The following is a 12,623-nucleotide window of genomic DNA, read 5'->3' on the forward strand; positions in this document are numbered from 1 at the left end:
TCCTTCGCTGATGCCTGGAGCTGGCCCTGTTCATAGGAGTAGGAAAAAGCACATCCTTGACACAAAAGCCACTCTCCTGCCAAATTTCAAGTTCCTGCTCCAAAATATTGAAGTGCTAGAGCTTCTCAGTGAAACAGCTGTAAGAATTTTTTGAATGTGGGCAAAACCATCCCCCCCCCCCATCTCATTCTTTGAAATGGCTGATCCATATTTGCTGAAACTTTCCAAAACAATTCAGCCTAATGTGGATGCCCAGCATGGGAAATGTTGGACTGAAAGGTTAAAGTTTGGCAAAGTTATAAGCAACTGAAAACAATGTCTGATTATGGGAAATATCGAGCAACCTTAAAAAAAAGGGATTATTACCAGCTCTACTTATATAATATGTTCAGAAAGTTCAGCATTTTAAAAAGTCGAATTCTTTATATGAACCATAAGATGTTTCCTTTAAAGCACTAAGGAAAAAAATAATGTTTTGGTTGTGATGCTTCCTTCAGACTGTGAAGATTATTAGAGTCCTGCTGAAATAGAGGCACTTAAATTATACTCACTTTTTCCCTCAGAAGTACAGAGAAAGTAGAAATAGTGGAAAATGTTTCTCTGTTTGCTTTTTGCTTTACTGTCAGTATGTTAACTCAGGTTTCAGAGTAGCAGCCGTGTTAGTCTGTATTCGTAAAAAGAAAAGGAGTACTTGTGGCACCTTAGAGACTAACCAATTTATTTGAGCATAAGCTTTCGAAAGCTTATGCTCAAATAAATTGGTTAGTCTCTAAGGTGCCACAAGTACTCCTTTTCTTTTTATGTTAACTCGGTCCATTTGTCCCAGTTACCATATATGTCAGGTTGCACACACTATTTATATATACCAAACAGCTCAGGTAATGGTCATGCAGTAATTATAAGCTTCTGTATGGAGACAGAAAAATATTTGCAACTTTCTGTATATAAAATTTTCCAAATAAAAACCAAAATTATTTCTGACAGTTTAGGACTTGATTCCGTTGTTGTACCATTGTGCCAGAGGAGCTAAGTTGTCGACTTCGGTCTTTGTCCTGGAGCTTTAAGCAGTCTTTTAGGCATCCTGGGCCCAAGCCATGGAGTGCTTTGAAGATAAAGACTGAGACCTTGAACTTAATTAAAAATTCTGTGGGGAGCAGAGGACAGGTGTGATGTGTTCATGGTAGCTTGCACGCTGAGGAGACACGCTGCAGTGTATTGTACTAGCTGGAGTTTTCTAAGTGCTGATGGCTTCCTGCCCAAATATATTGCATTGCTATAGTCCAGCCGAGAGGTGACAAAGACATAAACTACTAAGGCCTGTGTCTGCCAGTATGGGATGGAATCTCCTAGCCAGCTGGAGATGGTAGAAAGCATTACTCATGGCTATTGTGATGTGGGAGTTCGGCATCAGCGAGGAATCTGAGAATACTCCTAGACTACGGACTGAACTGACCAGTTGTGGATGTGAACCTTCAACCACAGGGGAGTCAACATGGCTGCAAACTCTTCAGAATACTATCCTCTTACCACCAGCATCACCTGGTCTTCCTTGGGTTCTACTTCAGCCAGCTGTTCTTCATCCATAAGCTGATCTCCTCCAAGCACTGGGCCATCTTGGTGGTAGGGGTATGTGGTGAAAGATAGGTAGAGCTGTGTGTCATCTGCATATTGCTGGCTTGTGAATCCATGTTGTTTGACCTGTATACCTAGTGGTTGCATGTAGATGTTGAAAAGGACTGGAGAGAGAACTGATCCTTGTGGAACCCCATAAGTGAGGGGTCTAGAGGTGGTGCATTTTCCCATCACTACTTTTTGGGTGTGTCCCTCCAGGAAGGCTCAAACCATTTTAGCATGGTATTCTGGACCCCTGCCATCTCTCTCGGGCGAGACCGCTGTATTTCATGGTCAGCAGTGTTGAACACTGCAGAGAGATCCATTCTCATCCTCCTGGATGTCTGTTCTCTATCAGTTCCATAAAGCTGTTTCAGGTCCGTGTCCTGGCCTACACCCAGATTGTGCCAGGTCTAGAATGTCGGCTTCAGTTAGATGAGATGATAGGCGGCCTTTGACTAGCTCCTCTATGAGCTTGCTCATGAATGATGGGTTTGACACTAGGCGATAATTGGCTAGGCATTTACTTGATCTTGAAAAAATAAACCATGGTTAAAATGACCTTACCCCCACACTCCCGAAAGTCAATAAAAGAATATCACGTTTACCTAAACAATAACAAGAGGATGGGTATTATCCAGTGCCTTTCCTGGGCCAATAAAAATAGCTCTCTGAATTAATTGAAGCAGATATGGTGTTATACAGACTTTCACTGAGACAGTACCAAACAGTGAACTATTTTTCTACCTTTCAAACAAAGGGAAGCCTTATGCCTTCTGTTATTTACGCCAATTCACTTTGTTGCACTTATTTGTTTTATGAAAGATGAAAGCAAGCAAATGCTAACGAAGAAAAATAAATGTCTGCTATTCAGTTGAGCTGTTCATGAAGGTTAATATTTGCATTTGGAGTGGAATTTGGATACCAATTACACAGAAATATGATCAAGAGGAACATTTTCTTGGCTAGCTGCTTGCATCCTTACTTGACCAAAAAACTATTACAGGGCCAGACATTTATTCTTTAAATATGCCCTTTTTTGGGAGAATCCTTATGCTCCAGGCTAAAATATAAATCTTGGCAGCTTTTTCTTTCTCATTCTGTACATGCTGGGCTTTGTAGGGAACTAAAGGGGAAAAAATACTGGGGGAGATGGAAAGGATTATAGTGTGTGAAAGTGCATATAAATGAGCAGAGCGAGAGAACATGGGTCACCTCCTGAGAGCAAAAACCATCCTGCAGCTCTCTCTCATCTGATAGCCTTCTGTAGCACATCATACAAGCTGGGCTTGAGTCTGAGACTCCTTCCCTTCCGTAACTTCAGTGAGAATGGTGCATAGTGAACATATCTCTGGTTGTGGCCCAAGAGAGGGAGATAGAGCACAGCAGTCTACCTGACTGGCATGAAAGAACAGAACGTGCACTGTCTCCAGCATTTTTGAGGGGTAACTATTATTCTGCCCACTCACAGTCCTCCTGCTCTTTTGGATTCAGCAAGCTGCATTTCCCTCCTGTCTAAATCTAAAGAAAAAAGTACCGAGACTAAGGAACTGAGGTTCCCAATGATCCACTGATACTTCCCATCACCCAGAATTAGAATAACATGTGCATCATTATAAGGGAGTGCTTGTTTGAATATGGACGTTTTTGGCCAGATGGTACAGTATGATCTGTGATGCAGACATGTTTGTGAGAATCTCAGGGATGGAAAGTTTGCCTCATTTTCAAAGCTTACGCTTGGCAAGATGAGTGGGGTGGTTTTTTCAACAAACATTTGTTCTTTCTGTTGTTCCTGTATAACCCTTAAAAATGCTTAGTCCTTTTTCTTAATACTTCAGAAATTTAGTAGAAGTCTTAGCTATTAGAATAGATGCAGGCAACTCTCTTTGTGCTGTGTTTTGCAGTATGTGCTTATTGTAGGAAATTACCTAAAACTGAAAGAACAATTAACATACTTGTAACAATGTACTATCCTGATCCTGCAATGTGATGCATGCAGGCAAACCTCTGCTCCCACGTGGAACCCTTTTGATTTCCATTGGAGGATTGAAGCCAAAGTAAGCACTAAGTGCTGCTACCCTTACTCATACAAGCAGTATATTGAAGCCAAAGCAACTGCTCCATGCGAGTAAAGGATGGATCATGAATTTAAATCTTTGATACATTATTGAATCTTTTGTGCAGTGTATGAATTATTTTCAACTTATCTGCTTTTTAAATAGCACCAGAACAGTACAGCTAATATGAATGATTGACCAAAGGATTTTTTTTTTTTACAGTAAAAGCATGACAATTTAAAACCTCTTTCCATTTAAAACATGGTTTTGATATATTTTCATGATTATATCATTTATTTCAAAGATGAGTCAGCTCCCTACTTGGATTCAGCTTTTAGCTCCTAAAACCAGTGGAATCTTATGTTGGTTAAAATCATACATGGCTTACTATTAGAGCTATATATCAAAATGAACACAGAGTGCCAACTTTCTTTGGAATAGCAACACTGAATTAATGTTCTGGAAGTCTACAGATTATATCATTTTTTTTTTTTTATCATGACGGGAGTTGGCTTTCAGATCTTTTTGTTAAAATACAAAATAATCTTTCTTGTACATTTCTTTAAAGCTCACAGAGGTGCACATTTTAAAGGGACTATCTCACTTTATTTTGTTTTATCTATTGCATGAGGCAAAAAATTACAAAATACACAAAGGGCCTAATTCAGCAATTAAAGCACATGCTGAACTTTGACTTCCATGTGTCTATTCCAGTGTTTAAAATAAGCACTTTGCTGGATTGGGGCCATAATGTGAAAACTGAACCTGTTTTAAAAAAAGGACTTTTTCCTTCCCCATCTGAAGACACTCCTCTCCCACTCCACAATATTTAGAACTGATCAGGAATTTTCCTTTAGAATGATTATTAGGCTTGATTTTATATTTTCTTGTTGTAGAGACATACCGAAAACAAAGCCTGGTGCAATTGAGACCTGGTCTACACCACGCTAAAATTTAGGTAGGCCTGTTTACATTGCTCAGAGGTGTGAACGGTTCCTAACCTCTGGTGTAGGAACTGCTAGATTGATGGAAGAACCTAGCTACTGCCTCTTGAGGGGGTAGGTTTACGACAGTGATAGAAACCGTCTCTCTGCCTACACCATAGGGCAGGGGTGGGCAAACTTTTTGGCCTGAGGGCAACATCTGGGTATGGAAATTGTATGGCGGGCCATGAACGCTCATGAAATTGGGGGTTAGGGTGCAGGAGGGCTCCGGCTGGGGATGCGTGCTCTGGGGTGGGGCTGGGCATGAGGGGTTGGAGGTGTAGGAAGGTGCTTAGGGCTGGGACTGAGAGGTTTGGAGGGCGGGAGGGATATCCGGGTTGGGGGGCAGGCTCTGGGGGGCGCTTACCTCAAGCAGCTCCCAGAAGCAGTGGCATGTCTCCCTTCCGGTTCCTACATGGAGGAGGCACAGTCAGACAGCTCTGCGCGCTGCCCTGTCCACAGGTGCTGCCCCTGCAGCTCCCATTGGCTGTGGTTCTCTGTCCAATGGGAGCTGCGGGGCAGCGCTTGGGGCAGGGGCAGCGTGTGGAGCCCCCTGGCTGCCCCTACACATAGGAGCCAGAGGGGGGACATCCCGCTGCTTCCGGGAGCTGCGTGGAATGGGGAAAGCCCCAGACTCCACTCCCCAGCTGGAGCGCCAGAGCGGGGCAAGCACTGGAACAGGGCAAGCCTCAGACTCCGCTCCCCGGCGGGTGCTCGAGGGCTGGATTAAAACACCTGGAGGACCAGATGCGGCCCCCGGGCCGTAGTTTGCCCACCACTGCCATAGGGGCATAGCCACAACTGTGGCGCTGTAATGCTTGTAATGTAAACATACCATAAGACAACACTCCCTAAACCTCTGGACTCCCATTTCTGATGATCATTTGTATTTACTGTATGCGGCCTAGGGGAGGCATGTTCTGTCTGAGTGATGTGCTCTGATACGTGTGTGTTAATCCTCATATATTCCACCTTTCTATTAAAAGGAAGCTCTATGCAGGTTGGTGATTTGCCTGGAGAAGGGATAGGGCAGGGAAGGAATGGGATGGAACATGATGGCTCTATCTGAAGGAGTGGTGGAATTGGCTTTGAAAGGAACAGGTGGGATATGGCCCTTTATGCAAGGGTGGGGCATTGCTTATGAAAGGGACAAAGGAGGGGGAAAGCCAAAAGATGGCGCATGATTATAAAAACATATAAAGACATTGTTAGAAATATTTCTATATACTAACATGTTTTGTGTTCACATTTTATGTCTGTACAGGTTAGTGATGTCTGCCCATAGGTTAATTTCCAACCGAACATCTCAGCAGGCTTTGTCTAACTCTGATTACACTTGGGAGTATGAGTACTATGAGTACGGACCAGTTTCCTTCGAAGGACTGAAAGCTCATAAATGTAAGTCCTATCTGGCAGTTCTGTATTCTGTGCTTTGAAGTTCCTGTATTCTTAATGGGTAGCTTTTCAAAAATCTTTTTCTGTGAATTGATTATCCCACACACAGCTCCTTGAATTAATAGCTTCATTGATTTCTCTTTGTTGAAGTATTTTTTTTTCTTATGCGTATCAGGAGCTTGGGATATCCTGGATACCAGTTCTTTGGTTCAAATAGAAATTTCCCCATGCTTTATGATCCACTGCAACATCCAGTTGTTTTCTGGAGAAAAAAAAAGTTCACTGATAAGAAAAGAAACATGGCTGCTTTGTTCTTGTTAAAATATATCTGAAAAACTATTAAGGTTTAAAACCAATTTAGAAAATTCTTTCAGGTGAGACCTTTATCATTGTATGTTTGCTAATAGTGGTGAGCATTAAAACAAGTATATGTAAATAAGAAAAGATCAAACAAGTGTGTATGGGTCTCAAGGGTTCAGGGGATGGAAATAGAATACAGAGATCTGGCTTACTGATAGTGATGGATGTTTCCCTCTGAAAGCTATTTGGTGGCTTGTGTCAAAGATACTGGCAGTGTCAGCTTGTTTCTGTTCTCCATGTCAGCATCATAATCTGCACTGCTTGTTATAAATCAATTATATAAAACAATTAGAGGGAACTTTTTAAATTTTAGAACCAGTTTATAGTGTACAAACCATAGGTTTGTATTTAGTCATTAGTCAGAAGGATCAAATTCACTATAAACTATTGTAAATGTAATTTAAGTAGTGGGGGAAAAGGAGAACAGCCCGTTCCAGACAGCATGCTGAATCAATATGAAATGTCATGTATTTCATATTTATGCAGTTTTAATCAGAATGGAATCAATGTCCTATGTGTTCTATAGTCTTCTTGTATAACCTATTTTGAAACATTATTTGATAAATAGGAATATATCAATGTAAGGAGCTGTATAGTAGGCTATTGCAGAGATCTGTATTAGGTTTGTTATTATTTAACATCTTGATCTGGAGTGGGCTAAACAAAATTCTTAGTCCCATATTATACTGATGTGAGAGTTGTCAACCAGCAATTCAAACAAAAAAAAATCATATAAAGGTGTAGCGGAGAGGTTAGAAATAAAATGAGTTTCAACTTGAACAAATACAAGGTAGTACAGCTGGGAAACATACAAAATCTAGTCAGTGGACTTGATTCTGGTTTTACAGAATCTGACTAATGCATGGTCATACTGTAATTCTCAATGACTCTGACACAGCTGTGTAGAGAAAAGTCCTAGAGGCTTAAAGTCCTACCTACCTGTCTTGCATGAAGGTTTTAATGGGAACTCATCTGTATTCAGTAGAATTCACCCTCTGGCCAGGAAATCAGCTGCAAGACAGGTGGAATGTTAAGGCTACAGGACTGTATTACAGAGGTAAAATATGCACTAGGTTCTTGCCCACTGCAGGAAAAGCTTCAGAATGGGCATACCCATGTGCTACAAAAGCAACATTAATGTGGGTGCACAGACATAGAGACTGTCCAGTTTGACCAATGTACATGGCAGAGGGGCATTGCTTGCACATGATGGCATATATCACATATATGGGTGGGTACAACTACAATACCCACCTGCTGAAGTGAAGAAACAGATTGACAGAGTACCCAGAAGTCACCTACTATAGGACAGGCCCAACAAAGAAAATAACAGAACGCCACTAGCAGTCACCTTCAGCCCCCAACTAGAACCTCTCCAACGCATTATCAAGGATCTACAACCTATCCTGAAGGACGACCCATCACTCTCACAAGTCTTGGGAGACAGGCCAGTCGTTGTCTACAGACAGCCCCCCAACCTGAAGCAAATACTCGCCAGCAACTACATACCACACAACAGAACCACTAACCCAGGAACCTGTCCTTGCAACAAAGCCCGTTGCCAACTGTGCCCATATATCTATTCAGGGGACACCATCACAGGGCCTAATAACATCAGCCACACTGTCAGAGGCTCATTCACCTGCACATCTACCAATGTGATATTTGCCATCATGTGCAAGCAATGCCCCTCTGCCATGTACATTGGTCAGACTGGACAGTCTCTACGTAAAAGAATAAATGGACACAAATCAGATGTCAAGAATTATAACATTCATAAACCAGTCGGAGAACACTTCAGTCTCTCTGGTCACGCGATTACAGACATGAAAGTTGCGATATTACAACAGAAAAACTTCAAAACCAGAGTCCAGCGAGAGACTGCTGAATTGGAATTCATTTGCAAATTGGATACATTTAACTTAGGCTTGAATAGAGACTGGGAGTGGCTAAGTCATTATGCAAGGTAACCTATTTCCCCTTGTTTTTTCCTACCACCACCACCCCCCCGTTCCTCAGACGTACTTATTAAACCCTGGATTTGTGCTGGAAATGGCCCACCTTGATTATCATACACACTGTAAGGAGAGTGATCACTTTAGATAAGCTATTACCAGCAGGAGAGTGGGGTGGGGGAGAAAAACACCAATTTTTTCATGGTCTGTGTGTATAAAAACATCATCACTGCATTTTCCACTTTTATGCATCCGATGAAGTGAGCTGTGGCTCACGAAAGCTTATGCTCAAATAAATTGGTTAGTCTCTAAGGTGCCACAAGTACTTCTTTTCTTTTTGCGAATACAGACTAACACGGCTGCTACTCTGAAACTTGACAAAAGTAGGTTCTTAAAGATATCTCACTTTAATCATGTTCTCCCTAATTTGTGTTCCATTCAGCCAGAGATTGAACCCGGAGGTACTGATTTTGAAGATTTGCTACATTATCACATTTAGTCACATATTAGACCAAAGTAAAAGAGGAAAGATATATCCGATAGTTGCCTCTGGGTCTCATAAAGTCTAGCAGCACTGACCTTTGCTGAACTCTAAACTAATTATCATGACTGACATGGCAAACCAGCTGGTTCCACTGTCAGATATTTTATGGAGTTCTTGGGTAACTAATTCAGCTAAAGTTAAATTAACTTTCAGTTGCCATAGGCACCTGTCTTTAGTGTGCATCAAAGCAACCCAGTGTTTTGATAATACCAAATGTATAAATAGGACCCTGTGGCCCTGATTCAGTTGGGATGGTAATGGATGAAATTTCTTTGAAATACTGGTGAAAAGTGGGCACAACTCCACTGACTTCAGTGGAATTGCATCCACTTTCACCAATGCTGAATTTTGTCCACTGACACCTGAAGGTACTTTTGAGTGACTAAGGGCTGAAGGATCTTCCCTGTCCTTTGTAGCCCTTCACTTTAGTTGATATTGGAAGCATGGCAGGACTGTGTGAACGCAACAGTTTGACAAGAGTCCTCATTGCACTAGAGTTAACTCTACTCCTTCTCTCCCTTGCCCTGAATAGGGCTTCAGGAGAGAGAGAAGTGGAAAGGCATGATGATGATGGTTCTATACTCAAGTGGTTTGTGAGCCCTAACCTGAGGAAGCGTTTGGTTGTGTATGTGTTTGATAATGGTAACTTGATTTATGCTGATAAAGATTTGCTCCTGCAGTTTCATTTGTGGTGAGTCATCTAGTTTACAAGCAATTTATTAAGATTATATTTAGGTTTTATTTACTTTTCAGCGGTTTCCTCCAGCTCTTACTAGAGGCGGGACCCAATCTATGAACCTGAACTTTTCATAGGTGCTTCCATTCTAACCTCCTTTTTCAAAGAATTAACTTTCACGTTTCAGCATGAAATCTTCCCAGTGTTGGTCTCTGCCCAAAGGTGGATTTATATGGAAAGTTCAAACACCAACCACTCCCCTACTCCCCCCCCCCCCCCCAAAAAACAAAACAAAACAAAGCAACAAAAAACACCCCAGCCTTTTTTAAATAACCAAAGGTGGTGCTGCAGGATGTCCCAGTTAATGGGAGTAGTTTTCAGAGTTACCACTGCCTTAAGAAGAATTAGAGAGCGGACTGGATTAATGCTTCCCCTGGCACCTGTCCTCTTTCCTCATTAGTTTATTAATAGTGATGGCTGTTGGAGCTGGTTACAATGAGCTAGTTATCTCTTGGTGAAGGGGGAGACACATCTTGGGAACAGTTATATATTGAATTCATACTAATGTGCTTGATTCCAAACAATGATCATAGCCAAATTAATCTAGAAACCTTGACATTATTAGCAGATAGGCTATACTTGAATAACCTAGAGCATTACACTATGAAAAATGGATGCCAACTGTGGTATGTCTGCCAATTTGCTTACCTGTGGTCTAAAACAATATGGAATTAAACATTAATTCTTTGCACGGAATATATTAACACAAGTCATGATCACCCTCATGCCAGGTAGCTGTTAATAACTAATAACAGTGGATACTACTACTAATGTTCTTGCAAATGGTTTAATGGAATCTGTTTAATGCTGATAAGGAATATGTCCTCTTTCAAGGTAGTAGCAGTTAGGCAGAAATTGTGGGAGGTAACCATGGTGTGATTAAATCTTTGCCAGTTCCTTTTGTAGGGCGTGCTGTTTTCTCTTATAACCTCCAGTGACGGTGCTTTTAAGCTCTCAAACATACTCAATCCCATTATTTCCCTCCTTCCCCTCAAAAAAATCTGTTAATTTGATGACTGCCAAATTTATCAGCCTTTTTAACTAAGATGTCCGTCTTGCAGTTCCCTTTTAATGCAAGCTACCTTATGACTCCTTAATGCAGGCAGAACTTAACCCTTGAGTCAGGGGTACAAAAATGTGAAACCGTAAACAAAAGGAGTATATATTTTAATTAAAGATGAGCCCCAGGACAAAAGCCTGGATCTCAGAACACCTGCACGTTAGTAGGTGGTGAAGTGGGAATTCTAACCAACACCCAAATATCAGTAGCCCCATCTCTGTAATGAACTGGGTTGGAACCCTTCTGAGCATTATGGGTTTCAGAGCCAGCTCTGAACCTTGCAGCCTGGACTTGTCTCTAATTTTAATTTCCTAGTTCGTAGCATATGTATCTGTCAGTTGGTTCGGACTTTCTGCTACAAATTATTAAAAGATGCTAAGTGACCAGGCTTTCTCACACTCCTTAAAATATAGGGCCAAATTCAACTTTTGGTATATCAGTGCAACCCCAGTGAATTCACTGAGGTTACACTGGTGCAACTGAACGCAGAATTTGGCCATTAGTCACTTAAATTGTGTATATGTGGTTCATGGTGTCAAGAGGTAGCAGTCAGTGGAGGAGCACTGTGCCTTCTGGCAGATGCAGATAAAGAAGCAAATTTGGAACAACCCTTCATTCTCTCTGCATCTTGAGATTTGTGGGTGAAGTCTTCTCAGTGGAATTCTACAGCATTTAAGGTGTTATGAGAGTGTAAAGGGATGTAAGGGAAGGCAGGTAAGGGTAGTGGCTATGATATACTTGAATTCTTCTTTTTGTGTGATTGAGGGGGAGGTCCTCCATTTTTAAAATGGCTTAGCTGGCATATGTGTGGTGTAGCTGGGGGGGTAGAAAAGGGGAGAATATCTAGTAAAACAGGAAAAATCCTATCCCATAGTGATAATGCAATTGAAAGCCCTGCAGGCTTCATAGAGCAATTATTTAGTATTTCATTACTTTTCACTACTCCCAGTTGGGTGAAAGGAACAATGTATTTTTTTTCAACTACCAATTAAATTTGTAAAGTGTATGTAGAAATCCTCCAGGCAACTGGCGCCAGTATTTTAACCACTGTGCAGCTTTAGGTTTCCATAAATATTCATCACTTTCTGAAAGGCAATTCAGTTTGAAATCACTTTTATATGAAGTCATGCTTGTACTGTTAATGCTTTGTCTGTTTTCCTTCTTTTTTCCCCTCTGTATTTAAAATCTACGGAACTGGAGTCTGGTTATAGTGCCACTCATTAGGGGGATATTAACAGCTGCAAGAGCTGAAGATTTTTTGTGTGTGTATGTGCATGTGCTGCGGCCTTTGAGCTAGGTCCAATATTCATTAAAGTCAGTGAAGAGACTCCCATTGACTTCAGTAGTCACAGGATCAGTCTCTTCGTGACTATAGGAATAAGGTTGTTGACAAAGTTGTGGTGTCTTCCTGGTATGTTTGTTTTCTACTGAATTCTAGTGATCCTGGGCTGGCAGAATGGGCTGCGGTACCCATTTCAGTTTGCACAAGTTATAACAGTCCAAAGCCTGCCTTGAGGATCTGGGAGGGAGAGAAATGTAGTAGAACGCCTAATATGCCTCACACTGAGCCAAGCAGTGCTGAGGGGTACCTCAGGATCTAGCCATGGCCACTAACTATCATTGAGGCCAAGAGCTTAGTAGTATTCCAAAAAGGCTTTAAACATTTATATGGTTGACAACTTCTGTTACATTAGAAAGGAAGAAACAAACCTTTATGCTTCAGGCCATAGGCCATCCCCTAATGGGACAGGTTATCGTTCACTGTCAGTTTCTTGCACCTTCCTCTGAAACATCTGGTTCTGGACACTGTTAGAGGGAATATTGAAATAGGTGGACTTCTGACCTCACCTGGTATAGCAAATCCTATATTCCTATGACATCCAAACAAAACTTGGAGGACACTGGCTCTGTTTCTTGGGGAG

At 41.5% G+C, this 12,623-nt stretch overlaps 1 protein-coding gene across 4 annotated transcripts in view; it reads left to right on the plus strand.

The window, feature by feature from the left end:
- Nucleotides 1-12,623, plus strand: part of MRAP2 (melanocortin 2 receptor accessory protein 2) — a 45,665-nt gene that overhangs the window by 10,823 nt on the left and 22,219 nt on the right. For 2 of the 4 annotated variants that reach the window (XM_074948057.1, XM_074948054.1), the window contains exons 2-3: nt 4,565-4,626; nt 5,916-6,049. In XM_074948057.1, coding sequence (XP_074804158.1) covers nt 5,923-6,049 — 127 coding nt within the window. In that variant the 5' untranslated portion in view covers nt 4,565-4,626; nt 5,916-5,922. The remainder of the gene's footprint in view (nt 1-4,564; nt 4,627-5,915; nt 6,050-12,623) is intronic. The other 2 variants (XM_074948053.1, XM_074948056.1) reach the window with 1 other exon arrangement.

The sequence above is a fragment of the Natator depressus genome, chromosome 3 (assembly GCF_965152275.1).
Source record: "Natator depressus isolate rNatDep1 chromosome 3, rNatDep2.hap1, whole genome shotgun sequence".
Lineage (NCBI taxonomy): Eukaryota > Metazoa > Chordata > Testudines > Cheloniidae > Natator > Natator depressus.